The sequence below is a fragment of the Aythya ferina genome (assembly GCF_964211825.1).
Source record: "Aythya ferina genome assembly, chromosome: 4".
In the NCBI taxonomy this organism is placed as follows: Eukaryota; Metazoa; Chordata; class Aves; order Anseriformes; family Anatidae; genus Aythya; species Aythya ferina.
In genome coordinates, this window is record NC_140300.1 from 49,581,191 (window position 1) to 49,609,185 (window position 27,995).

Consider the following 27,995-nt stretch of genomic DNA (forward strand, 5'->3'; position numbering starts at 1 on the left):
GATCTAAAATAGTGGTCGCATTGCTTAACAGTATATTGAGTTGCAAAGTGCAATGACTTGGGCTGTCTGAAATTGAAAGAGTTGCAAGTAGGCTTTCGGTCTCTGTTGTGGCCAATGCAATTCTTTAGATTGACTATTAATATGAGGTGGGATCAACGTAGATGAATTTCTCATATGTTTTATGATCTATTTTATTGATAGCCCTGAAAACTAATGATAAGAAAATGTATTTTTGAAATAACCAGCCAGAAATGGCTAATGACAAGTTCTTACCACAATACCTTTGTAATAGATCTATAGATCCATTTAAACAATATATCTTCTATATTTGGTGGATCACTTATTAATTAATCTTTCCATATTATGGGGGCAATTTCAGAAACCCGTATTTAGAAGCTGCTGAATTATCAGAAGGTGAAATGTCTCCTGTACAAAGAATCGATCAAAGCCTCCAGCAATGTTCTTTTTAAATGTAAACAGAGCTGCTATTAGATTTATGCTTCCTGTGCGTTGTCCTAGGGAAACTGCACCTTTGGAGAATATTCCAGTGCTATTCCAGTAAGTCCAGTGAAATCAGCATATAAGGTTACTTTGGAGTGCTTAGGTGTTAGTCTAAGATTTGACAAAGGTTTAGTGCCCATCTACGCCCCTGACAACCTCTGTGACTTTGAGAAAGGTGCCTGGACTTCAGTTCGCCCTCTGGGGCACGGGAGCAGTGTTTCATGTCTGTGAGTTGTCCAAATACCACAGAAGCTGGAGGTACTGATGATCCAGTCTGTTATTCACTTTCTGCTTCCCAGGAACTGGAAGAAGGATTAGGATAATCTAAGCCAAAAACCCCAAGAGTTTGAGAAACCAGAGGAGGTGGAGTGTCCTGTTGCAGGTCCTACTAGAGTGTTCTTTAGTGTCCTCTCTAATGACCAGAATTACAAACAGAGCTGTACTTTGCAGAAGAACACGTGAGCATCCCAACATGAATAGCTTACTATTTGCCTATTGCTGGTGCCTGTCACCTGGGAGCACTTCCCAGACTATTTCTATTAAAATTAATTGCATGGACAGTGAGTTATATAGACCTTACCTTATTGCTGGTTTAAAAAAATGTAGGCTGAAAACTTTATAGCTCCCAGTTCTAATTGAGACTCATTGCATCCTGGAAACCTGTGAATGGCATATAGTTTTTTGATACAAAGATTCATTTAAAACATTTTTTTTTTTTTTTTTTTTTTTTTTTTTCTTCTTTCTTTCTTTTCATCCTCTTCTTCTCAATTTTTTTTTTTTTTAATTTTATTTTTATTTTTAAATCAATGAAGTTGTCCTTCAAAAGCAACCTCTCAAAATTCAGTGGCGTGAAACAAAGCAGAGGAAACAGAAGACTGAATAAAATGTGCTTTTGCTGCAGATTCTTTAGACTTCTGGTTTTCACCAGCTCTGTGGCTGCATTATAGGGTGTGTTGAGATTGTGCTGTGTTGAAGGAAGCTGTAGTTTACAACAACAAAATGGCATGTTAGTAAGCAGTCTGTTTTTAACATTGTGGTTTAGAGGAGAACTCGCCCTTTCTGCGGGAGGATCTCCAGCAGAATCTGAGGAAAATGAAAGCAGCTGCAGCTGTAGAAGGAAATGTACATTAAAAATGCCAGGGAGCAGTCACAGGCAAGGATCCTCCTACATCTATTGTAGCTGTCATTAAAGGTCTCTTTGAAAGCTTTCAACAAAGGTAGAAATCCCATTTACATGCATAAGGGGGGTAGACAAGTAATGACATCAGTGTTTCAGCTGATGATCAGGAGATTGCTGCAGCCTGTAATCAGCTGGGATCTGTCATTCCCAGATAGGAGCCTCTCAGTATAAGGGGCAGTAAGTGTGCGGGGTCTCACCTCATTTGTACGAGTGGAAGCAAACCAAATGCCGTGCTAATTTCACAATTAATATTTTTACGGCAAAATGCTGACTTGGTTATTGAGATTTTCATGGACAGACTCAGCAGGAATATGGATCAAACTCCTGCTGCTTGTGTTCGAGGAGGGGTTGGATGATTTCACTGCAGTCATCGTTCTCTTACATTGCCTTTAGTTGCCTTTGTGTTAGTCTCTGTTATCAAAAACAAAACAAAACAAATCCAGCAGTATTAGAATTAATGCAGCATTAAATTCTCTTTGTGTTTACTTGACAAACCGGGTAGCACATATTTAATTTTTGAAACAGTTTTTCAGAAACGCAGTAAGTGCATTTCAAGAAATACATGTCAAGAGTTATTTCTTCCAGCTTTCCCATTAACTGTTTTACAATGATGAATGTATCTTCCAGCAAAGCAGTCAAAATTAAACAGCTTGAAAATCTATGTGGATTTCAGTTCTGCACACAGTGAAGTCCATTGAAGCTTTGTCAGTGACGTCAAGGGATCCAGAGATTAACATGCTATCTGTGCTGATAAGTACTGGGGGAGTGAGGCAAAAGGGCTAGCTGTAGGGGTCTTCATCAGATATTATGAACAGATATCATTAATAACATGAAGTAACTCAGGTTAAAATCAAGCGTTATTTCTATTATTTCTATTATTTTGTATTATGAGTGCTGTAGCTGGTGAGCTGATCTTTAAAGCTCCTTGAATACTCAAAAGAGGAAAGCAAAATAAAAACAAACAAACAAAAACACACACACACAAAAACAACAAAACAAAACAAAAAAAACATGACACTAGTCCTTATCTTAGGTACAATTTCACATTATAAAGTAGGTACTTGACAAACTTCCCAGCTTTCCATACTCAAGCTGCAATTACCTATTCATGAAGTGATGACATTTAATAGTGCTGCTGGCTGTTGCCACATCAGTGCAGTGCCAAGGAGACTTCTGACTTATTGTGGGCAGGGCAAGAACCAGTCAGTAGTTGTGAGATTTTTCTAATTCTTTTCTATAAGCAAATGAACCCCAGACCCTGGAAGGATTTGTTTTAATACAAAATATGCAGATACAAATTAACAGGCAATTATGCTTGACCCGGTGTTTGCAAGCTATTTTATACTGTTAATTGGGTATAGTTAAAGGTTTAACAAGAGGTATAATATATGAAGTCCATGCTCTTTTGTTTTTATCAATAACGTAGCTAATTAGTGATGTTCTGACTTTCTTGATCTTATTAGCAAAACTTCAGTGTCCTTCACTGTGTGCAGAATTGATATTCTGATCGATTTTTTTTTTCTGTTTGCTTGGCTATCCCTAGAAGCAATTATAAGTTCAGACTCCCTCAGAAAGCAACCTTTCTTACAAAGCTCTTGGGGAAATAACAAAAAACAAAACAAACAACAACAAAAAGCAACAAGCCCTTCCCAATGCTGCTTTTTATTATTAAATCCCTAAAAAAATGATTTTTTTTTTTTTAAATTCATTTGGATTTTGCTCTAGAAAAAGAAGAATAATACTATAAAGATAAAAATAATGATGACCTTGTGCGTGTACTTGTGTGTCTGTTTTTTAAATAATTTGAAATGTCAACAAGTCTTGTGGCTTTTATTTGATATCCTGGTGTGGTCAAGACTGTGTTGGGAGTGAGTGTAATTTCCCAGTGGCCAGGTTTCACCTCAAAGAGATTCTTTTTTTGAATAGTTTTAATAAAGGTTTAATAAAAATGAATAAACATGCAACTTTTTCCAACTATTAATCAGACTTGGAAACATTAAAGTATGCTTTAAATGCAGGTTTGGCATTCTTGGTGCATGTTGCATTTCTAGTAGTCTACAAGTCTTTTTGCGGATGATTTTCTGGTGTATCTTGACAAATCTTTCAAAGCTTCAAGCATTATCATATGTTACAGAAACAGATTTTCTGAACTTTGTGGCAATTCTCTAGAAGCTGCAGTGTGCTCACAGGAGGCTTGTCTCTCTGAGCCATGAAAGTGTGAGAGGAGCAGTGCCCCACAGCAAGCAGGCCTGGCCTTCAAGACCTAAAGAAAGCAGCAAAGGATCAGGTGACAGACAGCTGGGCACTGCTTGACTCTGGTGTCTCATCTCTGAGATGCTAGAGTGGGTTATTTGCCCTAGTGGAACTGCTTCCACAGTTTTCTGGACTACAGAGTTGCTGCTAATCACTCAATTATACCCAAACTGTCGCAGTTTCTGTGCTGTCATCCTGTGTCAAAGCAGGGGGCTGTCACACCAGCCTACCTAATTTGCCTTGCAAGGCTGAGGCCATTGTCTGTAACACTGCAGACAGGGGTCACTAAGGAGAAGGAAAATGTGGAAGTAAGCATCTTGAACTCTTGACTTGCTTCTAATCCTGGAATAGTTTTGCTTTCCCAAATCTTTAGAGTGAGACCAAAGGTCTGACAGTGCTAAACAGAGTAGAATAAATTTAGAATTTCCCATCTCCTGTGGTTGAAATAACTGTTTTTCTCCCATTATGGCCAGTGCTATTGATTGTGGCATTTCTGCCTGCTTCTGCGAGGCTCCCATGGCACTGCTTTCCTCCCTGCAGCAGTGTTGGCTTGGCTCTTAGCAGGATTCCATAGGCAGAGTAGAGCTGCAGGTGGGTGAAGACCAATGTCTTCCATTGAAGTAGCAAGCTGGAGTTTGCTTGGAGACTGTTTGGTTTGATATCTGTAGGTCTGTAGAAAAATGTGAAAGAATGGTTATGGTTGGTGCATCTATGGTTAACTTCCTACCCGATCAATATTTTTCTTCAGCATTAAAAACATTTTTATTCAGATTATTTCTTCCAGAAGAAACTTTAAAACTTTTAGATCTTCATGATGAAAAAACAACTAGCTGTGAAGTACCAGTATGAACATCATTTGTGAAGTGCCAGTTAGAGAGAACGAGGAAGCCATTGCAGGAGTATAATGAAAGAGTCACGCAGGGCCTGGAGGCACGCTGAGGGCAGTGAGCAGATTTCCCAGCTCTCATGTGAGCTGCTTAAGAAGCAAGGAGTCCGATGATCAAGGCAAACTGGAGCACCATGGGTAGGTGGCAGACTGAAAGGTATCCCTAGGAAATGTAATTTCAAACCGTTCTCATGGGCTCAAAAGCCTTTAAGATATACTGAGCCTAAACTGTGCTGCAGTCAAGAGCTTGCTTCATTTGCAATTCAGTAATTTCAAAGGGGGAAACAAACAAACAAACAAACAACATAAACAAGTTTAACAGAAAGTAGTTTTAGAGAATAGGAACAAAAATATCAAGGGTAGCTTTCTAAAACTTTCTCATGTATTGAAGGGGTAAAAGCAGATAGGTTAGAGTCATATGACACATCTTGAATAACTGTTTTATTTCTTTCTCTACAGCTAGAGAAAGGAAATAAAGGAAACTACCTAATGCTCAAATCTGTGAAAGCTTTTTTAGATTAAGAGAAACAAAAAAAATTCTCCCAAGGGTGTTATTGTGTTGCTATGTGAACAGTTATAACGCAGTAGCAGAAATTGTATACTGAGTACCCACTATTCCAAGAAAGATTTTTTGTAGGTGGTATCAAAAGAGAAAGCAGTGTTTTGACTCCAGTTAAAAAGATTTGTCCATGTTGTGAGATTTCGTCAATAATGTTTACTCTGAAGAACCATGGCAAGACTATTTAGCAAGACCTGACATGACTCTAGAAATGCTGGAAGACATTAAAGTACAATTTCATTGTTGTTGAATATTGATCTATGGGTAATATATGTGTGAGAGGGACAAATTTATTCAGAAAAGAGAAGCACAAACCTGTCTCTTTGTAGGTGTCTACTACTTACGTTTTGTTTAGGCAAGTGGCTGCATCCAATAGTGTTGATGAAAATATGTTAATAGAGGTTTTCCTATACGTTTTTATTTTTTTCTGAGGTTCTTATGAGCTGACTGGGAACATTTGTTGCTATTTGTGTTGCTAGCCTATGCTTAAACATGCAACTCCATCACTGTTGTCACCCACTTAGGTAACCCAAACTTGTTCCTAGGGCTTCCTAGAGCGCTTTGGTTGCTGAAGGTGAAATCTGGAGATAGAACCAGGATAAGCAACCCATTTGTTAAAGATGTGCCATGAAATTTTTAATAGTGACAGATATGACTTTATTTTGTTTTTTAATAATCTGGAGGTTGGCACCCTCAGAAAGAGAATATCTTTAACAATGTGAGGCGTTCATTCCCAAGGGATTGGAGGTATTGTAATAGCCAGGTATTTTCTGAAGACAGGAAAGCAAATAAATCATGTCTAAACATCTCGCTTTGCCAGTCTTGGTAATATTATTTATTAGGTTTTCCTTGATAATTTGGTGTGAAATAATATCCCTAGCTACAGCACAAAGATGATGTTGATACGGTCATTGTCTTATTGATGACACTACATTAGTAGACTTCTTAAAATGTATTTTTTTCACATTTCCCTAATAATTAAATAAGTTAAATTTATTAAAGTAGACAAACTTAATAATAATTACTATCATTTAGTTTGTTTTCTTTCTTCAAGGACATTTTTAGTAATTAATATAAATGTAATTTTAAAGTTTTTTTTCTCTATTCCATCCTTTCCTACATTATTATCCTGTTAATTCTTACTGTTTTGTCAGAACTCTGGAAGGAAATTCCTGAGCTTTTGGTTTTCCCATGTAAGCGCTGAACTACATTTGACATGTCAACTCATAATGTTGTCATATTGTCCTGGTCGTAGTTTTAAGCCTGTGCCTCTGTGGGATTTCCTCAGGAACCAGGGATCATAAGCAGTGTTTGTAGATATACTCTGCAGAATTCAGTTTCACTGATAAGTGGAATGTAAACAATGAATTAAGAAGTGTTTATAGTTAATAATTAAGTGTTATCATCTTTGGCATGATCAGAAGGAAAAGAACTAGGCAAAACTCTTCATAAAAGTTAAATCACAATATATGTGATGTTTTGATAAATTTGATTTATTTTACCTCTGAAAATAACCTGTAATTGAAGTTACTGTTAAGGATAACTTTTCCTTAATCAAGTCTGCTCTACTTAAAACAAGGATGGATGCATTGTTCCTCGGTAGTAAAGTCAACACAACAGTGGAAGAATGAGCTCAATTTTGTACAAACATTCATGCACTGTACAGCTACTCTAACTGGAAGCAGAAATTAGTTGCAGGATTTTTTTTCAGGGGAAAGAATACTGTGATTATGAATGTGATACAAAAATGTAAGGTTAAATATGGTTCATGTGGAGCACTGCTTAATTTTAAAGCACTAGGGCTGTAGAGGTAGCAGCTAGAATAATTTCATGTTTTGACATATAAAACTGGTACAAAACAACACATAAATGCATGTGATATTCCATTGGTTCCTAGCACTTGAAAAAGAATCGATTGTGATCCTCTGGGAGGCTAAGTACTACTTATACTATACCACTTCCCAAGGCCATAAAGAGAATAGATGAAAATGGGTTAATTTGGCAGTGACTTAGGAGACTTAGCTGCTGCTGTGTTGGATGTCCACCACGTCTCCAGTGAATAGATGCTAATTACTGTGCTAAATGATGTATTTTTGGGGGTGGATAGGCAGAAATCAAAGGCTAAGTATTAGGATTAAGCAGTGTTTAGTTCACACATGGGAACTACTTTATGAGAAAAAGGTGAAAACATGAAATCAGATAATAGTCACTTATGGAAATGACAGGCAGAACATCACAGTAATATCCAATGAGTTTGAGTTCCTTGTCAGAAAACACTATATAGTAGATGATAGCTAGAATTTAAGAAATTAAATTAGGGAAACAAATATGAAGAAGTGTACAAGTGTTCCCTCCCCATTTGTTCTTTGGCCAGTGGCTGTCACTCTTGTTAGGACTTTGCCGTGATAAGCCAATTACGATTTTTAAAAAATCTGTTACCCTCATAACAATTCTTTGCAATTTTAGGCCATGTGCCAAGAGTGGGCTGGTGGGATGTCACAAGGGGATTGATGATGAAAGGCTGGTGGCACAGTTGCTGGGCTGTAACAAGGCTGTGGAAGTATTAACCTCGTGGGCCATTGCTGTGTGCTGCTGAATCTGAGTGTGGTCCTGTCTGTAGAGCATGCAGTGCTGGGTCACTGCTCCTGTACAGGCCATGTGAGCTGGCATCTCTCTTGCTCCAGAAGAGAGCACTGTCTGAGCACAGGCTCAGGCAGTGAGGATGGAGCAGAAGGAAGAGATTTGCACCTCTTGCAAATCTTTTTTTTTTGCACCTCTTGTCCTTGTGCTTTTTGTGTCCCAAACAGTGCAACTTCCCTCTTCCTCCTTCTTTACTTCAAAGTACCTTGAATTTCTTCAAAGTACTCCTTTGCTGTTCTGGAAAACATCGTCTTGAAGCATGGAATAGCCTTCTGGGTACATGACTGCATTTCAAAGTGCTGCTTTCCAGATGCCGTGATTCTCTGAGACTTCTCCCTTTGTGCACTGACAAGCCTTGCAGCAGAATTGAACTCATGCCTTTCAGAGCCTGACATGGTATCTTATTTCTCATTTCATCCTATTGTCTGCCTGCAGTAGCTTATCCTGTTCTTGTTTTATTCTCTATAATTGTCTTTATTAATAAACCCTTTATGGCAACTTAGCTTAACTCTCCCTGAAATCCGCAATGATTTCTGAAATATTTTGACTTAGTGGAAAAAGTCCAGTGTGATTATCTTCTGCACTGTATTGTAACCTCAGGAAATCCTGGCCTCCCTCTCCCCAAACTAAAGGACTTGTAAATGCTAAAGGAGCACACCGGCATTTGTATTTCCGTAGTGATTTCCAGAGAAAAATCTTGTCATTTAATCTTATTAAATGTTTTCTTCATTTTATTTTTTTAAATTATTTATTTATTTATTTTTTGTTAAGGATGTTCCTTGCTTGTCCTCCAAGTTAATAACTTGAACACATATGTCTTTCTCTTCCATTTCTGACATTCTGTAAAAGATAAGATAAATTCAAAACCCAGAAGTGTTTCTTGGAGAAAATGAGCACTTGGAAACTTGGAAGAAATATCCTTTGTCTTAATGAAACAGCATATATATATGAAATAGTTAATAAATGTAATATTACATATTTGTGCCAGCAAAGCATGGCAGGTTCAGTGGTCAGCATCCCCAGGCATAGATGACAAAGTAAAATCTGAATGTCCTATATTTGACAGAACAAATACATCTAACAGAAAATGTGCTCTGAGGTGAATCTGTCTTGCCTCTTCAGTGCTCTGAAATTTCCAGTGTCACTGAAGATGCACTGTTTTCAGAGTGAATTATTTATAGAGGACACATCTGTGTTATATGGTTGCTAATTAGACAAGTGGTGTGCTTGTTCTGTGGTTTGCTGCCACCCAAACTCAGCTGTGACCATCATCTTTGTGTGTTATTCATTGATAGCTGATACCTACATGTAGTCTAGGTATCTGATCTCAGTCTACCGTGAGTATTTAGAGCAATCCCAATCCCAAAACTGAGATTGAAAAAAACAACATAGAAGTCTGGCAAGGCGTATCAAACTTGCAAAGAGCAAAATGCTCATTCTCTATGGAATTATACAGCTAGCACAAAATGTAATGGGAAAAAGTAAATAAATGTTACTTTACTAGATCTTATCCACACAATTCTTAAATATGTGCTTATGCATTCGAAGTATGGAGAGTTTTTGCACTTTTCTTTCCAATATCTGGTCCTTCCTTTTATTAAAAACTGGATATTAAACTTAAAAAAAATAAATATTTGGAATGAGTATGATGATTTCTGTGCAAACTCTAAGTTTAGTTCAGGCTGCTTTTCTGCTGTGCTAAGACATTTCCATTTTCTGTAAAAAAGTTAACATTTTTCCTGAATTAGTCTACAGGAGGGTGTCAGTCTACAAATTAAGTGTCAGGAAGGCTCAAACTTTGTTAATTAAAAATAAATGAGTATTCATTGAAGGATACTTTAGAGCAGCATTGTCTGGCAGAAGAAATATATATGATATCCATGTAGACTTTGCCTGCTTCTCTCTCTTCTTCACTTTCCTAGTTAACAAAGCCTATTTGTTTTCACTCTTGCATGTTGACATTTGGATGGTTTGTGGGATTTAAATAAAAGGATGTGAAGAGCATAAGGAAAACACAGTGTCTTCTCTAGTTTGGTCTGATTTACCTGGAGTAATGTTTTATTCACCAGGTGTGACGTTGTTTTCACACAACTCGTGTTTTCCTGTGTAGGTGGATCTGTGTGGGTGTAATTACAATTCAGCAATCCTAAAATAAACTTGTAAGATAGTGCGTTTCCTTCCTTCCTTTAAAGAGAAGCACATGGTTGTAAAGCCCAGTGACAGCAATTAGCAGCTGAACATCACCTCTTGTTCTGCTTTCTCTGTTGCGCACCGATGGGATATCAAAATGACGTCTGTTAGGGTCTTTCTGTGGTGAAGAAAGAGCTCTGCTCTTTCAGAAAAGAGCTCAGGACCATTATAACACCTGTTAATTCTGTTAGTAGAAACATTAACAGGATATGCAGGAGCAATTGCAGTGTAAGAAGGGAGTGCTGCGTGTTTCTTCCTCTGCCAGTATTCACCTGCTTTTATACTAATTGTACAGCTAACTGATTTTCATTTTGGATGGTCATACTTTTACTTATACAATCCTCTGCTTCTTCATTTTTTTATTAGATGGTGAAATTAACTGTTCCTTAAGAAGAAATATGTACAAATACATATTAAGTTGTCTATTTGAACAGATGTTGCTTGTTTTGCCGGTGTTTGGAGGTTTCTTTGTGTCCAAAGGCTTGGAGCCCTCGTTGAGATCTCTCCATGATATTTACATTTGTCATAGTGCTGACAAAAGGAAAACTTACTGATGGCAAGGGAGGAAAAGAGGCTAGTGACATCTGTGACAAGATCACCAAGTGCCTGTACTCACCATATGCTTCTATTGTCTTTCCTTCCTTTCTCCAGATAGCAAATGCTCTGGGAGCAGGCACATTGTCTGCTTTGTTTGTTCAGTGACGGCACAGGGCTGTCTGTCCTCTTACAGGGGCTGTTAGGGATGTGTGATAATGATATTAATGCTTGTATGGAAAGTATTGCACTGCCAGAGTGGCAGCTTTGAGTAGCACATAATTAAGGTTGCTGTGTGGCTTTCTCCATTGCGACCGTCCCTTGTATCCATCAGGCTTGTGTACACATAGAGACAGAGGGCTGCTGGCTCAGAAAACAACAGCCTTTTCATTTTGGGGAGGAGCATAGAAGCCAGACTACTTTTACCATGTCGAGAAGAGCTGTAAACCAAAGCATGAGCTGCTCATAATGGCTGTGTGTAACATCATTTGGAAAGCCTGGTAAATTCTGGTTTCCTGCATTATACCCTCTTATGTTTTAGCTTGCAGTAAGTTATGCAGCCTTGACAGAACGGCATCTTGATGGAGGTCTGGGGGTAGCTCTTAGTCATTCTGACTCATACTTCTGAAGCTCATGCTGTTCATGAAGTTCTCTCTCGATTTTTATTTTATTTTTTGCCATAAAACAAGTAAGTTTGCCCTTGTATCCTGCTTCCTTTGACACTTTGAGTTGCTATTTCATTTCCAACAGGGCCTTCTGAATAGTGTAAGATGTGAGAACAATGTTGTTTCCAGTGTGGAATATTTTATGAGCAAAGCTGAGGTTGAGCTAGTTGCTTCCACAGGGTTATACTAGTAGACTAACATGTCCAGTGGGGGAATGAAGAGGACTCTGAGAGCCTAGTACATGTGTTCCCAGTACAGCTGTATCACTAAGGGCTGCTTTCTCTTTCCCCTATAAAAATACTACTACTAATAAAAAAATGTTTTCTACCACCGGAGAGTTTGAAATAGTTGTCTTAGGATAGCAATAATATAATATAAATGTAATTTTACTTCCCGTTTCCTTTTTTAAGTAAAAGATATAGCTGCTGTAAGGTTTCCCTGGAGCCTTCTTTTCTCCAGGCTGAACAACCCCAAATCCCTCAGCCTCTTTTCATAGGAGAGGTGCTCCAGCCCTCTGATCATCTTTGTGGCCCTTCTCTGGACTCGTTCAAATACATCCACATCCTTCTTACGCTGGGGGACCCATTTCTGAACTCAGGGCTCCAGGTGGGGTCTCACAAGAGCAGAGCAGAGGGGGAGAACCACCTCCCTCTCCCTGCTGGCTGCACTACTTTTGATGCAGCCCAGGATATGGTTGGCTTTCTGAGCTACAAGCGCACATTGCTGGCTCATGTTGAGCTTCTCATCCACCAACACCCCCAGGTCCTTCTCCTGAGGGCTGCACTTAAACCTTTCTCCATCCAGCCTGTATTTGTGCTTGGCATTGCTCTGACTGTGGTGCAGGACCTTGCACTTGGCCTTGTTGAACCTCATAAGGTTTGCATGGGCCCACCTCTCCAGCGTGCCCAGGTCCCTCTGGATGGCATCCAGAGGAAAGCCTCCAGTGTGTTGACTGCACCATACAGCTTGGTGTCATCGGCAAACTTGCTGAGGGTGCACTCAATGTCACTATCCATGTCACTGACAAAGATGCTAAATAGTGTTGGTCCCAATACCAACCCATGAGGAATGCCCCATTCATCTCTGGTCTCCACCTGGACATTGAGCCATTCACCACAACTCTTTGAGTGCGACATGCAGCCACTTCCTTACCCACCAAGTGGTCATCTGTCAAATCCGTGTTTCTCCAATTTAGAGACATGGATGTCGTGTGAGACAGTGTCAAATGCTTTGCACAAGTTCAGGTAGATGACATCAGTTGCTATTCCACCAACATTTTAACTTCATTGTAGAAACATACCAAATTTGTCAGGAACAATATGCCCTTAGATGAAGCCATGTTGGATGTCACCAGTCACTTCTTTTTTCTCCATGTGCCTTAGCCTTCCCAATGTTGTTGTTTTTGTAAGAGACTGTAAGGCCTCATTTGGCAAACTCCTAGATGTGTGCTTGACTTGAAGTTCCTGGCTGACCCCTCTGAAGTCGCTATGCTGAAGTTAAGCATATGTTTAATGTGCTTCAAGGCCTACATAAAGGGAAAAGATCATAAAACTGAAGTCTCAATGTAGTTTCAATGGTGGTTTTTGCTACTAGAGAAGTTAAAGAGGAGAATGCCTTTATTTTATATGTATATGGTTTCTGTGTAACCATATGGAAGCCTTTAGGGTTAGAAAAAGAGCCATGTCAGGTCAAATATCACTGGGACATTCTGGGGAGAAGAAGGGAATGAAGAAATATTCTTAATACCTGCTGGGTTAGTAGCATGTCTCAGGAAGTTTTATGTGTTTTATTTTCTGAATTTATTGCTTTTCATTAAATGCAATCTTTAATGGACAATATGGTAATTTTCAGTCCATCTGCCTTTGTATTTCTGTGTTCCTATAATCTGAACACTTTGTTTTGTAGAGTATTTTACATTTTGTAACTATTTTTTTTCTTTATCACTTAGCAGACAGCTGGAAAAAATATACTGAAACATGCCTTTGGCAGTCATTACACTGTGATCATGGAAGTTAAGACCAGGATGAAAGAGAAAGTTAAGTAAAAATGCATATAAAAAGAAATAGAAAATGTGGGAAAGACTGGATAGCTCATATTTTATGTAGAACAATCCAAACAGCTTTAAGCTTGTCTTTGAAAGCCAAAAATATATATTCATATGATAAAAAAGGCTTTTTCACATTGCTTGATTAAATAAGATTGAACCACTCAATCATAAGGGCGTTAATAAAGATAGGGAATTGTGAGTTGCTTCCTTAAGGGTTTAGTTTCTTTCTGCTTTGGAGTCATGTGGTTTTGATTTTGTATGTGAACAGTGCCAAATCTGTCTTTTCATATGATTTTGAATATCTGGAAATGCAATTTCTTTAGTTAAAATTAGAAGTGTACTTTAGATCTAAGATATCAGTGAACAGAAACATGAAAAATGTTGTCCTGACCTGGGAATGATCTCCCCGGAGCTGGAGTTTCTCAGTGGAGGACGTTTGTGTGTGTATCTGGGCATATACATCTCTCTCAGACACACAGACTAGTACAGAGTCAGTATATGGAGTCAGAGAAGGCTTTTCCATATACACTATGCTATACTGTTCCCCCCTTGTGTGACAAATTGCTGTCCTTGTCTAAAGAGATAGTCAAGTGCATATTGGATCGGGTACCACGTCTTCCTCCCATTTCGTTGGAATAATTATTTCCTAGACTTCCTTTTCCATTTATTAGGAAGTATGATTTTCTTGAAAGCCTTCCTCACAGATGTGGCACAGAATCATAGAGTAGCTGAGTTTGGAAGGGACTCTGGAGATCACCTCCTCCCGTGTCCTGCTCACCTACAGCTGGTTGCTCAGGGCTGTGGCCAGTCAGATGTGGAGGATCTCCAAGGATGGAGACTCCACAACTTCTCTGGGCAACCTGGTTCAGTACTTGACTGCCCAAAAATAAAGATTTTTGTTTTAAGTGGAATTTCCTGTATTCCAGTTTGTGCCCACCATCTCCTGCCCTGTCACTGGGCACTACTCAGAAGCATCTGGCTCTGTTAAAAATAAATAAATGGGAGCAAATTGTTACATTCCTGTTTGGTTTACAGGGATTATGTAGCCACCTGCCAGACTATTTCATTGGAGCATGTGAAGGAAAGTGAGTTTAAAATTAGTAAATAATTCTCTTCTGTCTTCTAGCATTTTCTGTCTGCTATTTTTCCAATCAGGTTTCTGAGATGTGCTGTTTTATCCTCTCTGCTCTTTATATGGAGGTCCAATGTTCTTTCCAGAAGGGTGGAAAAAAAAGACTGATATTTGTAAGAGGTGGCTCAAAGTCTTAGGATTCATATTGCATTTCTTCCATGCATTCAGAGTATCTGACTGTTGTTTCATGTTTTCTGTTTGCCTCCTATTGCTAAATCATAAAAATAGAATACAGATCAAATATCCTGTAAAATGGCATTTCAATGAAAGCTTCACTCCTTATTGAAATTACAGTGAAGGTGTCTTCTTTCCATGGGAATTTTTTCATCTCCTGAGAAGAACCCAAATGCTTGAAGCCTCAAAATGAAAATATTATAGTAGAGCTTCTCAAGAGATGTCTGTTGGCTGTGTTCTGCTCTCCTTTGTGGGATAGCTGGGTAGCTCTTTCATGGGGTCTCAAGCCATTAGGAATGGTACTATGTATGAGAGAAAAATTTCCACCCTATCAGAATATTAAGTATATGTTGATAAGGGCACAAAATACAAGAAGTCAGCCTTTAAAGAAGTGCCAGACCTTATTTTCTTTTTCACTGTATGCCTCTCTGGCCTGCATAAAATTGAAATAAAATGCTGTACATTTGGAAGATAGGGCACAATTTTCCTTTCACTGCTTCAATATTGGTCTGAAGAATGACAAAATATATCATCTCCTAGTGTTTTATTACACTTTTTAAAGCTATAAAGTACTGCACAGAAATCATGGTGAATATGCTCAAACTGAAGCCAGACACCAGTAACAAAAATCATTTGGACTGTTATTAGTGAAAGGATTTGCTGATAGATAGCATAAATTTTTTGCTACCATGATGTTTGCTTCTCTAGAAAGAGCTTGTCGGTTGTACAGCAAGTAACATAAAACAGAAAGAAAGTTTCAAGTGGGATGAAAGAGACCACAAGAGATGGATTTGCTGTAGCTTTTTGTGTTGCTTGGAGGAAAAAAAAATAATTAGGCAATGCTAGGAAGAGCTACGAAGAGCTAGTCAGTTTCAGGTCCTGCTGGTCATTGCACTTTAATAAGCTTGGCATATTGAAGGCATAGCAGGTATAATTGTGGGAAATTGCTATTGTTTGCCCTTTTGTAAGGAACATGCCTCATTATTTTTAACTAACCTTTCTTCTTGCTTGCAGGTAGAATAAACCCTAGGTAGGTTCAATTTTTATCAAACTGTACAAAGATCTACTGAGGTACGTAGAGCTCATTATATGTATTGCTCAGCTGCCAGTTCACTTTCTAAACTTACAGGTGTTGTTCAAGGACAAGATGGTGATTTCTGTAGTGACTGTGCTTCATTGTAGGCTACGTAGCCAACAGGAACCTGTCTCTACTTTCTCTTAACTCAGAACTGTTGTATGACTCCTTGGAGGTCAGATCCAGTGGAAGCTCTGAGAAGAACTAAAGAAGATACAAAGCTTTTATATTTGTTCCCTATAGGAGGAAAAAATCTGCCGGTTTTTAGGATATTAGGACATATGTCCTTGAGCAGATATAAAAGGTGTTACAGGATTTTTGTTAAGCATTTATTTTCTCTCCTCAGCAAGCTGTTCTGTGTCTCACAGCTGTGCTGTGGCTGGCAGTGCTGAGGTCAGTGTTTATGTGGCTTTTTTTGTCTGGAGCTCCTTTGTCTAAATGTAAAACATCTCTTGAAAGCCTTCTGGATCCAATTCCTTCTGCTATTGAGACAAAGGATTTGTCTGGATCAGTCATCGGAATCATTATTCTTGAGTCAACAAGCAGTTATATGATTCACTTCTTCCTCTTACGCACCAAGCTTGATTGTATTAGCCTTTGCACCAATTTAGCTTCCTCTCCTTGTGCTGTCATCAGGAATCATCACTTTTTTTCTTTTTCTCCCTATTTCTTTTCAGTTTTTAGTGTTTCAGATGATACAGAGGACACCTTTTAGGGGCTATCTGCATTTCAGACATATGTGAGTGTGAAGAGAAAGACCTCCTCCAAGCATGTAGGTCTGCATTTCTAATTAAACTGGATGTGAACAAATCATTAAGGTGCAATACCAATTTCAAGTAAAATTTTACATATCCTTGAACAATCCTGAAGTGTTGAAATGCTTGGAGATGTAGTGTTGAATATCAATCTTGATCACTCTCCACCCACTTAACCTTTTTTTCTTCTGCTTCATACTGACCTGATTTAACAGCTGCTCTCGTAAGAACAAATGCAATGAAGATTTACTGCTGGTTATCACACAACATTCATACCTTAAATGAAGAAACTTGAGGGAATATCAGTTTCTAAAATCAGGCTGGAGATGAAGTGCAGCAATAAAAAAGATGCAGGAAGTATTTAAGAAGTGTTTGGACTGTGCACTTAGTCACATGGTCTAAAGTTCTGGGTAGACCTGTGTGGTGCCAGGAGTTGGACTCGATGATCCTTATGGGTCCCTTCCAACTCGGGGTATTCTATGATTCTATGAAGCTACTTTTTAATCCCAGATTCACACACTTTGTAAGCCTATAGTGCAGCTGCAGTTTTTCTGGAAAAAAAAAACACACAACACACCACCAATAAAAACAAGCAAACAAAAACCAAAATAACTCCAAGCAGTCACCAAAATAACTCCAAGCAGTCCTACCTTCTAAAATGCTGGAGTTCTTTTTTTAAAACTCTACATTCATCACACCAAAAGTGTGATGCTAAATTGATATTAGGACTAAAAGAAGCTGACTGGGCATGTTTTTGGTCTCTGAGGCATAAATAGGGTTACTTATGTTCTGACGTAAATGGTGTCCTCTGTTAGTCATCACAAGTCCATCTTTCATATTTTTTTCCACAAAGAAGCAAGTTAACAGCAAAATTAGCTTTTGCAGTTTGCCTATTTCTATCTCACTGTTATTTATTTTAAATGGGCACTTTATAACTCTTCCTGTACACTCCATGGCCAATAATCATGGAAGCAAACATCACTAAATATTAGGGCTCACCTAAGCTTGGGAAGCTAAATAAATAAGCTAAAGCAAAAGCTTGTATGTATTCTGTAACATGTTGCCTACAGGAGGGACTTGTGACAGATGTATATTTATGGGGAGGTTCTGTCCCTCTCCATCTGTTAGTGATGGCCAGTGCACTTCAGCATCGTCTATGTGACTATTTGTGAATCAGTCAAAAATCTGCAGCCCACAGGCTTTTCCACACTTTGTTGCTTTGTGACAGAACAGTGGTGGAACAAAATGATGTTTGAATTACCAATAAGGAAGGGTTGTCCAGTGTGTGTAGCCTCAGTGAAGCAACAAGTGCCATTGTGAAAGCCTCCTGAAAATCAAGGAAGACCAAGGCACAAAGGGTGTTTGCTGCTAGCTGTGCACAGATCCAAAGCACAGACACTGCATTTCCCAAGGCTCCAGAACATCCTCTGGGGGGAACTGTAATCCTTTTCAGTCATAACTAGCTCAGCTCTAAGGAGAGGAAGCAGTAGATGAAGGTGATGAAGGTGAGAGTTTCGGTAGATGGATTCTGTGAATGCGCTTGCCTTGCTTTCACTGATGGAGCTCTGGGTGCAAGGCAGCGCAGCTTCGCAAGCTTCCCCAGGTTGTTTTCCTCCTGAAACACAGCCGAGCAGCGAGTGCTGGGGTGTGACAGCCTCTTCCTATGGAGGAGGAATTGTGGGGCTTGACACCTTCCTCCCTTTTCAGCCTTGCTTTGGCCACTGCTGTAGAAGCTGTACCCATGATTTCCAGCTTTAAAAAAGCCTAAGAGTGAAGTCATTCCTGTGCTTTTGGACTTTTTGGCACCGATTTGGCACAACAAATGTTCATGGCGATACTGAAGTGGGCTGGTGTAATGAAGTGGGGAGGAATCATTCATGTCTTTCCAGTGACTTTCTGTTTATTTGTTTCCAGTAAAAAGGGAGAACTACTTTTGTTTCCTTTTCTTTCTTTCTTTTTTATTTTCTTTTTCTTTTTTTTTTCTTTTATCCAGCATTTCTGCCTCCCTCTTTGACTTCAGAGCCTGAGGTCTGGATGTAAATGGGTTATTTCCAACTTTTTTTTTTTCAGCTCTTCACAAAATGAGGATGAGGAAAAGTAGAGCTCCAAGTTCCAAATGCGTCTCTGCTGGAACCAGCCATTTGAAATAGATTAGCTTTGAAATTTCCCACATACTTACTGCCTGTGAAAGCAGTGGGAAAGATGGGTGAGCTCAGTCCTTTTGAAGTGCTGTGATGGTTGGCAGGGACTTTTGTAGCTGCAGTGAAAAAGCCAAATCTGTAGTTTCCTGAAGAGGGAAAGCTTGTTAAGTGAGCTTGATGAGGAACCCTCATAAGTCCACACCTAAATTATGTATCAACTTTCTCTTCATCAAAAGATCTATGTCAGTGATGAGTTGATGGATTAAAAAAGTGTTGTTGCTGTATGTACCAACCAAAATTGGAGGGTTACTGGAGTGAAAGCCTTTGATATGAAAATTTGCTCGGTCACACGTAGTTATAAATGGAGAATGTGCTCCTTCTATGGAGCACAGCAGAAAGCTGGATTGGATCTGTTATATCCCACAGCCAGCATCACAGGGGACACATAGAGGCTTACTTGTGTCATCTCTGTACTGCCAGCATCCCTCACAAATAGTCCCAGGGTATGTCTTATTCTTTTTTTTTTTTTTTTTTTTTTTTTTTTTCCCCCTAGCAGTGAGAACAAAAGTTGGGAGATGAAAGAACTGCACATGTCTCGTGCTCTGCCACTGACTGGTAGGGCTGGTTCAGGACAGTTCGTTTCATGTTTGGTGTTCTCAGGAACCTCACCTTCAGTGCTGAGCATACCATCCTGGCTGCCGTAACGAAGTAATGAATTCTATAAATATAGAGTGCTGCTCATTTTTCCTAGAGCACAAAAAATGCAATGCAATGGCAAAACCAGTCTGGTTAATCCGGATGTATGTAGAGATTGGTATTTGTTATTGTTAAAATTCTGATGTTTTTCTAATTTGCTTTGAACTTCACAGAGTGCTTTTTAACACATTTACACAAAATCAGGGCTCTGTGCGTATTATATTTCAGTGATTCTTATTAAGTTAAGGGTTTTGATTAAATAACTAAATTTAGTTTGTTACGATTGAAAGAGTCATCATCGATTTCATGACACAGCCCCATCCTTTTATGTATCGTAACAGAAGAGTAGCAGGCAGAAAGCTGCCTTCTTCTCCGTGATAGCACGGGGGCTTTGCTGCAGAAATTCCTTGCTCAGTGCTACACTGTGCGACCCTGCAGGGTAAGGGCAGGGTGCTGTGAAAAGCCTGGCACTGGGATGTGCCAGCAATGTGGGCTGCAGGAGCAGAGCAGATGCTTGGCCCGCTGATGGTGGGAGGCTGTGCCACATCCTGTAGCTGCAGTGGTGGGAGTGGGCTGTTAGAAACACGAAGGAAGCATCGGGTCACGCAGAACCTTTGTGGTGGAAAGAGCCATCTTCAGCATGAGGTAATCTGCCTGGAGATTTTTGTTGCCATACTGAAGATACAGAAGAAGATCCCCATATTGAAAGCCCAAGTGACAGACTTGATACCCATTATAATGGAGATTGCATCTTTATATATGTCAAAGCTAGCAGAACTAGAGCTGTTGTTTGCGAGGTTCACTCCTGTTTTAATGTGCTGTACAGGCTCTGCTGTTAACTTTGACTTTAAGTAATAGTGCTCCAATAGTTATGAAATTTTCCAGAAACAGCTTGAGGCCAGTATTGAAACATGGCCGTGAAAAAATGCATGATTTTTTTAAAGCAGGAGCTTGCCAAAAGTTCCTTGAATTTCTTTTCTTCTTGTTTCTTTCCTAGTACATTTTGTAGTAGTTAATGGCAAGAACATGAAAGATTTAAAGGCCGTCAGTATTGTCCCATTTCTGCTTTCATGTAAATGAACTGTGAAACTTTCAGTAGTTTCCCTTTCAGCAATGCTATACCAATACTACTCCTTGTTAAACGTCACCATAAAATTGTATTAGGCCTCTAGAAGGATTTAGAAGCTAATACTGCCCTGTTGTTCTATCTTCCAGTGCTGTCCATTTTCACACAAGTCATGGAGATAACCTTTTCTATTGAAGTGCTGTTAGAGCAGGTTGTAGACATCTAGTTTATAGAGTGACAGAAATCAAAATTTTCTAATTCTTTCACTCTTTTTCACCTCCTTGTTTATTTTCTCCTTTTCCTCTCTTAAAGTTTTCATGTTCAAAGGAGAAACCCATTTTATAATCCTGTGTAGTTGATCTCCAGAGAATTTCCTTCCCTTTGAACTACTCACAAAAATGTGGAGCATAAGAAAGTTCTCAATCACATTTAGATAAATGAATTTCTTGCCAGCAGGAGTTCTGAGATGTTCTGAGTACTGTTTATCTACAAGAAAAGTTTACTGGTTGCCATATTAAAAATGACAAGCAACTGTAAGTAATCAAAAACACTAAGTCTATTATTTCAGGAACACCGCTTGCTTTTCCAGAAGGAATATAGGAAAACTGAAGGGATTCTAGTGTTAAGGGTAATAGATGCTCATTTGCAAAATGGGTCATTAAGCACTTCAGCTTTCCAGTTGTTAATTTTTTCTTCCATATGGTTTGCACTTCCATGAGCAGACTACTATACATTTTAACATTTCAACATTACACTACTATACATTTTAACTGCTTGGCATGACAGCGTGACTTGTGGAGTGACATTATCTTGACTCGAGGTAAATATAATTAATAGGTGCTAAATTTTTTGTACCTACGTTTTAGAAAGTTACTGTCTTTACAAGCACAGGCTGACCTAAAAAAAGGCAGTGGTTAGTCATCTTTAATTGGGTGATCTGTCTAATATTAATGATGTACCTTCTGTTCCTAGGAAAATGCAGAAGACCTTAGCTAACTGTAACTGCAGAACTGAAGTGACATTTCACAATGTTTGTCAGGCACCAGAAAGGCATGACATTTTAAAATACTTTTTCCTCAATTGTTGTAATCAGGTTGTAATGTACCACACAGTCAATCCGGGAGGGATGTAAAAGCCTTCTAAAAGCCATAATGATGTGCTGGTTTAGGCCTCTCTGAGATACTAAGACATTTATAAACTTGATTGCTGCATCTAATTTCTTGTGACTTGCTCCAAAGGATATTAGTAGCCACCCATTCATCTGTTACCAGAAACCTCTGTATCTGGGCTGAAGTTGTATGTAAGCATTTATAAATGCCATCTTCACATGGTTACACAAGGCACGCTGTGGCTACTAGGGATGAGAGATTATCTTTTATAAAGAAATTATCGGAAAGTTAATAATGTTAAACAAGAATTGTAAATATTCAAGCAGCAGATATGTTCCTTTGTGTTTACCATATATTGGGCCAAGGAGATCCATTAATATTTTTTACTTTTTTTACATATGTGTGGGTGTCAAATCAGGAAAAAAGCTTTAATTTCTTTATGCCTCTTCTCCCTCAAAGCTACTTCCAGTTCTCTGCAGTGGAAGAGGAGCATTTCTGCTGCTTTGGAGAAACTTAAAGAAGTTCATCATCAAATTGAGATTTGCAGTCTTTTAATTTAAAAAAAGTAATCTGTGAGGCAATTACAGTTACGGAATCCCATGAAGGGTGATTAAGGTCTGTATTAAATGGCTCATGAGGGATTAGCAGGAAGAACAACTATTCCTCCAGCTAAGTAGCATGCTAGCAACAGGTGACAGTGGGGTGGGCTGTTTTCCAGGGAATGCTGAAAGAAGCAGTGTGGTAGGAGCTGTCGAATTACCTGGGAACCCAGGTGAGGAGGTCTTTTAGTCATCATGCTGCTGGCAAAAGCTGTACTGTGCAGCTTATATGACTGATGTCCTTGGCGTGTGAGGTATCTGTGTTAGCCCATGCAGAAGGAACAGGTTCCTTCAGAAGTGGACCCGGGATGCTGACAGCCTTGTAGGGTCATTCCCTAAAGCTCTGGTCTTGCTCAGCTCAGGCAGAGGAGCGATGAGCATAATTCTGTTGCCCTAGAGGAACAGATGATTAGGAAAGGAGTTAGGTAAAAACAACTCAAAAAAAGGTTTCCAGAATGCATACCCTGAGTTGCAGTTTTTGCTTGACCATTAAGGACTGGAAGAGATGCAAATGCAAATTAAGGGCTTCCCTAACCACAAAACCGTGTCATCAGGCTCTGGAAGCTTCCTCAGCTCCTTGGGCTGTGTGGGGCTAATGAATGACTTTAGCAGCATTGTTCTGTTTTCCAGAATGGACTCCCCGACTTTGCTGGTGATGGGCATGGACAGCTAATGAACAAACTGCTAATTTGCCCACAGCCAGCTTGTAGCATGCATTTGCTTCCAATGAAATGAATAGTAAAAAAAAAAAAAAATCAAGTTTGTTTCCCTTGGAACGGCTGCAAGGTTTAGATATGAGAAGGACTCATATTTTCCATTGTTCTTGTAGAAGTAAATTACACTGTTGAAATGAAGAAGAGTTTTCCTAAAACTGTCAGATATGGTCTGCTACATTTTGGGTAAAAACCCAGTATTTCTTTGGTTGCTGTACCTAATGATACGGAAACAGGCGGCTGTGGGAGCTGGCAGGGAGCAGGTTCCCAAGTGTGTGTGCCTCCTAGACTTGTTCTCGGCTGCCAGAGGATGGACGGGAGATGGATTTCTCTGCTGCAGACAAAGGTGCAAGAAAAAGCCCACGGGAGCTAGCATATAGACACAATAATAACTTTTGGAGCAGGGTGTTACTCAGCTCTCTGTTATCTTTCCCTTTTCATTCTTTTGCCTCCATTTTTAGGTTAGTTTTCTTTTTTAAACTTTGGGTTTGTTAGCAAAACTTGGAGTTCAGCTGACACCTTGCTGCCAACACAGTTCTTTTGACAGCTAGTTTCACAGTTTGTGTTATAAGTAATTGTGTTTTTCTTTGTCAGTCTAAAAAATGACATTTTTCTTCCTTTCAATGAAGATCACCACCTCTTGTTTTGTGGTGTAGGGAAACGCTGCTTTCCAGACTGATTACTCCATGCCACGACGACTGGGATATATGGCTATTCCCTTTTCTTGCAGCTCTTCCTAAGGAAAACAGGGCTGATCTCTTCAATGACTTTTCATAGGGGAGGCTTTCTGTAATTCCAATGAATCTCTCTACCTCTTTCTGAACTCCTTTTATCTTTTCATGCCCATGCGGGATGGTTCATTACCATTGGAGGAAGAAGCTGTGTGGTCAATGAGGCTGTACTCTGGGTTCACTGTAGGCTGTGCCTGTTTTCACAAACCTTTCTAAACACTGTTAACAACTCTTTGCTGGTAGTGGTTGTGGTGGGGGCAAGAAATACCCTATGGGAAGCATCTGTTTCTATTCCTTTATTTGAACCAGGTCTGTAAAATGCAAGTGGGAAGCAAAGGCAGGTGAACAGTGCACTGTCTGGAAATCAGGAGAAATGGTTTAACTTTCATGCATCCATAGTGGCATCCTAAGGAAAACCACAAATGCAAAATGTGACCGTGTTCGTATTTACTATGGTAACAGATCTGTCTTTTAGCTTGTGAAACACTTTCCCCATAAGTAGCATGCCAGTATGCATATGCATGAGTATTTTAATTATGAGCATATGAGATAATGCAGCACTGCACATGTTATCAAATAGTATTCATATATTCATATTCATGCTCTGAGTGCATGGTCTGATTACTCTTGATGATTAGATCTCTTGCATTCCCTGGTATTAACAGATAAGAGGAAACAGTAAATAGATGTGCAATACCAAAACAGGAAATGGAGGGTTTTAGTCCCAGTAATGGAATTGGCTGTATCAGATATTAAAAAAAAAAAAAAGCTATTCTGCTGAAAGTAGAGCACTTTTTAACCTATCTGACAAAAGATATGAGGGAATAATCTATATATACAAAACCACCTTTGCTGGAAGGAAAGAAGGCATGGTATTAATAGCACACTGCCTGCTAGCACCTTATCACTGGATTAAGGTTAACAAGCACAGACTGAAGAGTCGTAAGCAGATGTGTGCTTGATTAGCAATTATTTAGGCCTTGTTTGTGTAATGCTTCCTGGCTTGAATTTGCCACTGTGATAGTGCCAAAGGCTATCAAAAAGCATATTCAAAGACAATTCAAAGCATATCACCAGCAGAAGGTTCAATTCAAGCTGCTCTAACAGATGAACTGTAGTTAAAAAGGAAAAGGATAAGAAAAAAGGGCTTTAACCCAGAAAACAACATGTGATTCTGGCTAGTTACAGGACAATCCTATGAATCTCCTGCAGATACCTACGTTTCTTCTAAAACCCCTCTGTAATTAGGGCAAAAAATATGTTCTTTTAAAGGTAAATCTTTCACAGCTCTAAGACCTCTCTGATACGTTCATTATGTCTAGGATCATGAGAGTGCAATTCATGAGCAATTGGGAGTGTTGGAATGTTTATTTAAATATCAAATTTATGAATACATATATACACATATGTAAGAAGGTGTATGAATGTAAGAATACTTACAAATATACATTATATATTCAAACCTGTATTAAATATATTATTAAACATCCTTATATACATTTGACATAAAAAATTGATTCATATGATTCGTAATGTACGCCTTAAATACATTAAAGGAGGCTGTAGAGAGGTGGGGGTTGGTCTATTCTCCCACGTGACTGGTGACAGGAGGAGGGGGAATGGGCTAAAGTTGCGCCAGGGATGTTTTAGGTTGGATATTAGGAAGAACTTCTTTACTGAGAGGTTTGTGCTGCCCAGGGAAGTGGTGGAGTCACCATCCCTGGAGGTCTTTAAAAGACCTTTAGATGTTGAACTTAGCGATATGGTTTAGTGGAGGACTTGTTAGTGTTATGTCAGAGGTTGGACTTGATGATCTTGAGGTCTCTTCCAACCTAGACAATTCTGTGATTCTGTGATTCTGTATAGATGTACAATTCATATGACCATATAGTTACATATATAGGTATGTTGTTTACTTACATATTTAACCTTTGAATGTTTATTACAATGTTCAGTGGGAATGATCCACGTTACGAGTTAGGTTACTGCACCTGCTTCATAAAGTCTGTGCTGAGTATCCAAAGTGACTGCTGAGTAAGATTTTTCAAGCCACTAGGATCAACAGCTAGGTGTTCATTGGCAGTGCTTTGGTAAAAGAATTGCCGTTTAATGCATTTGTAGTATGATAAGCCTAACCTAATCTTGGAGAGAACATTAAAGATAAGAAGCACTGTTAGCGTCAGTTTATATGTTTAAAAATTGGGACACCCTTTTGTGGTACTGAGGCATCAATTGCATTAGATCTCAACAGTAATAATGTTAATGGCTGTGCTTAACATTTATTTTGATGTAGTTTATTGTCCTCTGGTATTCTTTCTCTGCCTTTGGCAAACTCATGAATGTAAATTACTGTTTGTTCAGCCAGAGTTTAGAAAAAAATCTCAGTCCACTTTTCTGAAAGAGACTTGTAGCTTCCTGGCGATACTGTGACCAGATGGACTCACAGGGATAGCCGTGTCTATGGTGTGCTGTGATCTAGTCCACGCCTGTTTTTGTGTGCTGTTCTAAGACATTTTCTTCCTTTTTCTTGCAGGAGAGCCGGAATTTAAATATGTTGGGAATATGCATGGGAATGAAGCTGTTGGAAGGGAGCTGCTCATCTTCTTGGCTCAGTACCTGTGTAATGAATACCAGAAAGGGAACGAAACTATTATCAACTTGATCCATAGCACGCGTATCCATATCATGCCATCTTTGAATCCAGATGGCTTTGAGAAGGCAGCATCCCAGGTTTGTAAGTCTGTGAATATAAGAATAACTAACGATGTATATTAACCTGAGGGAGGATCAAAATGACACTTTAATTTAGCAGTTTTACAAACACATGAACTCTGTGGTGATTGTTGAATGGAGCTGTGTAACTGATATATTTTCTAACAGTACAGTAGGCTTGTTCTGTTTAACAAGGATTTTATACTTGAGCTGGTATCACAAATAGTTTTCCACAAATGGCCATCTTTGTTTTAAATGAACATACTGCATTTTAAAGTACAAAGATGTTTATGCTTCATGCATATTCTTTCATCCGAGTTCACTGACCAAACTACTTTCTGAACGAGTAACTTCTAGGAATACATCACATTTCTCAAGTGGCAGAAAGGGAAAAAGCTGATGTTCCCTTTAAGACCATTCTCATGCAATCACACTTACGTGAATTATTCACATCCATTAGTGCTTTATCTCAAAATAAGGAAACTTTGTGACCTGTCTTTTTAATAATAGCTCTGATTCTGAATTTCAGGCATAAGGTGCTTTAGTTAATCTATTAGTCAGACTATTTAGCATGTAATTTCGGATAAACACTCAGTCAAGAGAGGTACTAATGCATAGTTGGCATATGGAGGCCAAATAGAACCCTGATATGCTGTGTTTATAGTGCGTATTATACTCTAAAAGAAAATGAGAATTTTCTTGTTCAAGAAGATTTATTGTTTTTTTTTTTTTTTTTTTTTTTTTTTTTTTTTTTTAATATAGAAGTGTTGATTCTTTTTACATGACTATTTATGGTTAAATGTCAAACCTGATTAAGCTCTTCATTAAACAGATTCTTACGAAGTCTTTAAAAATCCACCCTCAGACCTCTTTAAACCATGTCCAAGATGATATCTCCCTCTAGTGGCAATAAAGCAGAAGCTGTCCTCAAATTGGTGCCATATTTCACTTGTTTGAAATCTCTTACCGTAGAGATACAGCAATAACACAATTTGAAACTTTTTCTTTAGTCAAAGTACATTTGCTTTTACAAGATTTCTTTAAAAATTACTTATTATCTATAGTATAATTTCCATTAGTGCTGCTGTTCTAATTTAGCAGCATCTTGATCCTACAGTGTGTGACAGTAAATTTTATATACCCCAAGACTAAAACCAAAAATCAAACTAAACCTATTTTACAGAGTACTGAAAGCTTAGAGAGACAAGCTAGGGAAAACTATGCACCCTCAAGGTATTTCCTTAAAGCAAACAAAACCTATTGTAAAGAAGTAGCTTAAAGAAAAGATTGTGTAAAACATCTCACTTCATCTTTATTCAGTGCCACCCTTGCAGTGAATGAAGCTGATGGTCACTGCAAAAATAAAAATACAGATTAAGGGAAAGAAAGATTAAGGTCCTTCTTAATCCTGAAGCCATTTAGAGGAACTTTGAAGCAAATGCAAATGTTCCTTGCAGCTGGTAGATACATCTGCAACTGCCTTGGTACTCACTGAAATGAAGTCTGTAAGTCAAAAGCGTGTGTGAAGCAATGGGAAAAGCCAGGTCTCAGGGGAAGACTCAGTGGGCACAAACTGGGCAGGCTCTGGAAAATCTGATGCTGCTGGTCATTTTGCCCATCCTTAGTCCAGATCTGCC

General features: G+C 38.8%; 1 protein-coding gene across 1 annotated transcript in view; it reads left to right on the forward strand.

Moving 5' to 3' along the window:
• The window catches only part of CPE (carboxypeptidase E), a 55,725-nt gene that overhangs the window by 11,928 nt on the left and 15,802 nt on the right, over positions 1-27,995 (forward strand). Inside the window, exon 2 of the mRNA XM_084518160.1 lies at positions 26,180-26,376. Coding sequence (XP_084374286.1) covers positions 26,180-26,376 — 197 coding nt within the window. The remainder of the gene's footprint in view (positions 1-26,179; positions 26,377-27,995) is intronic.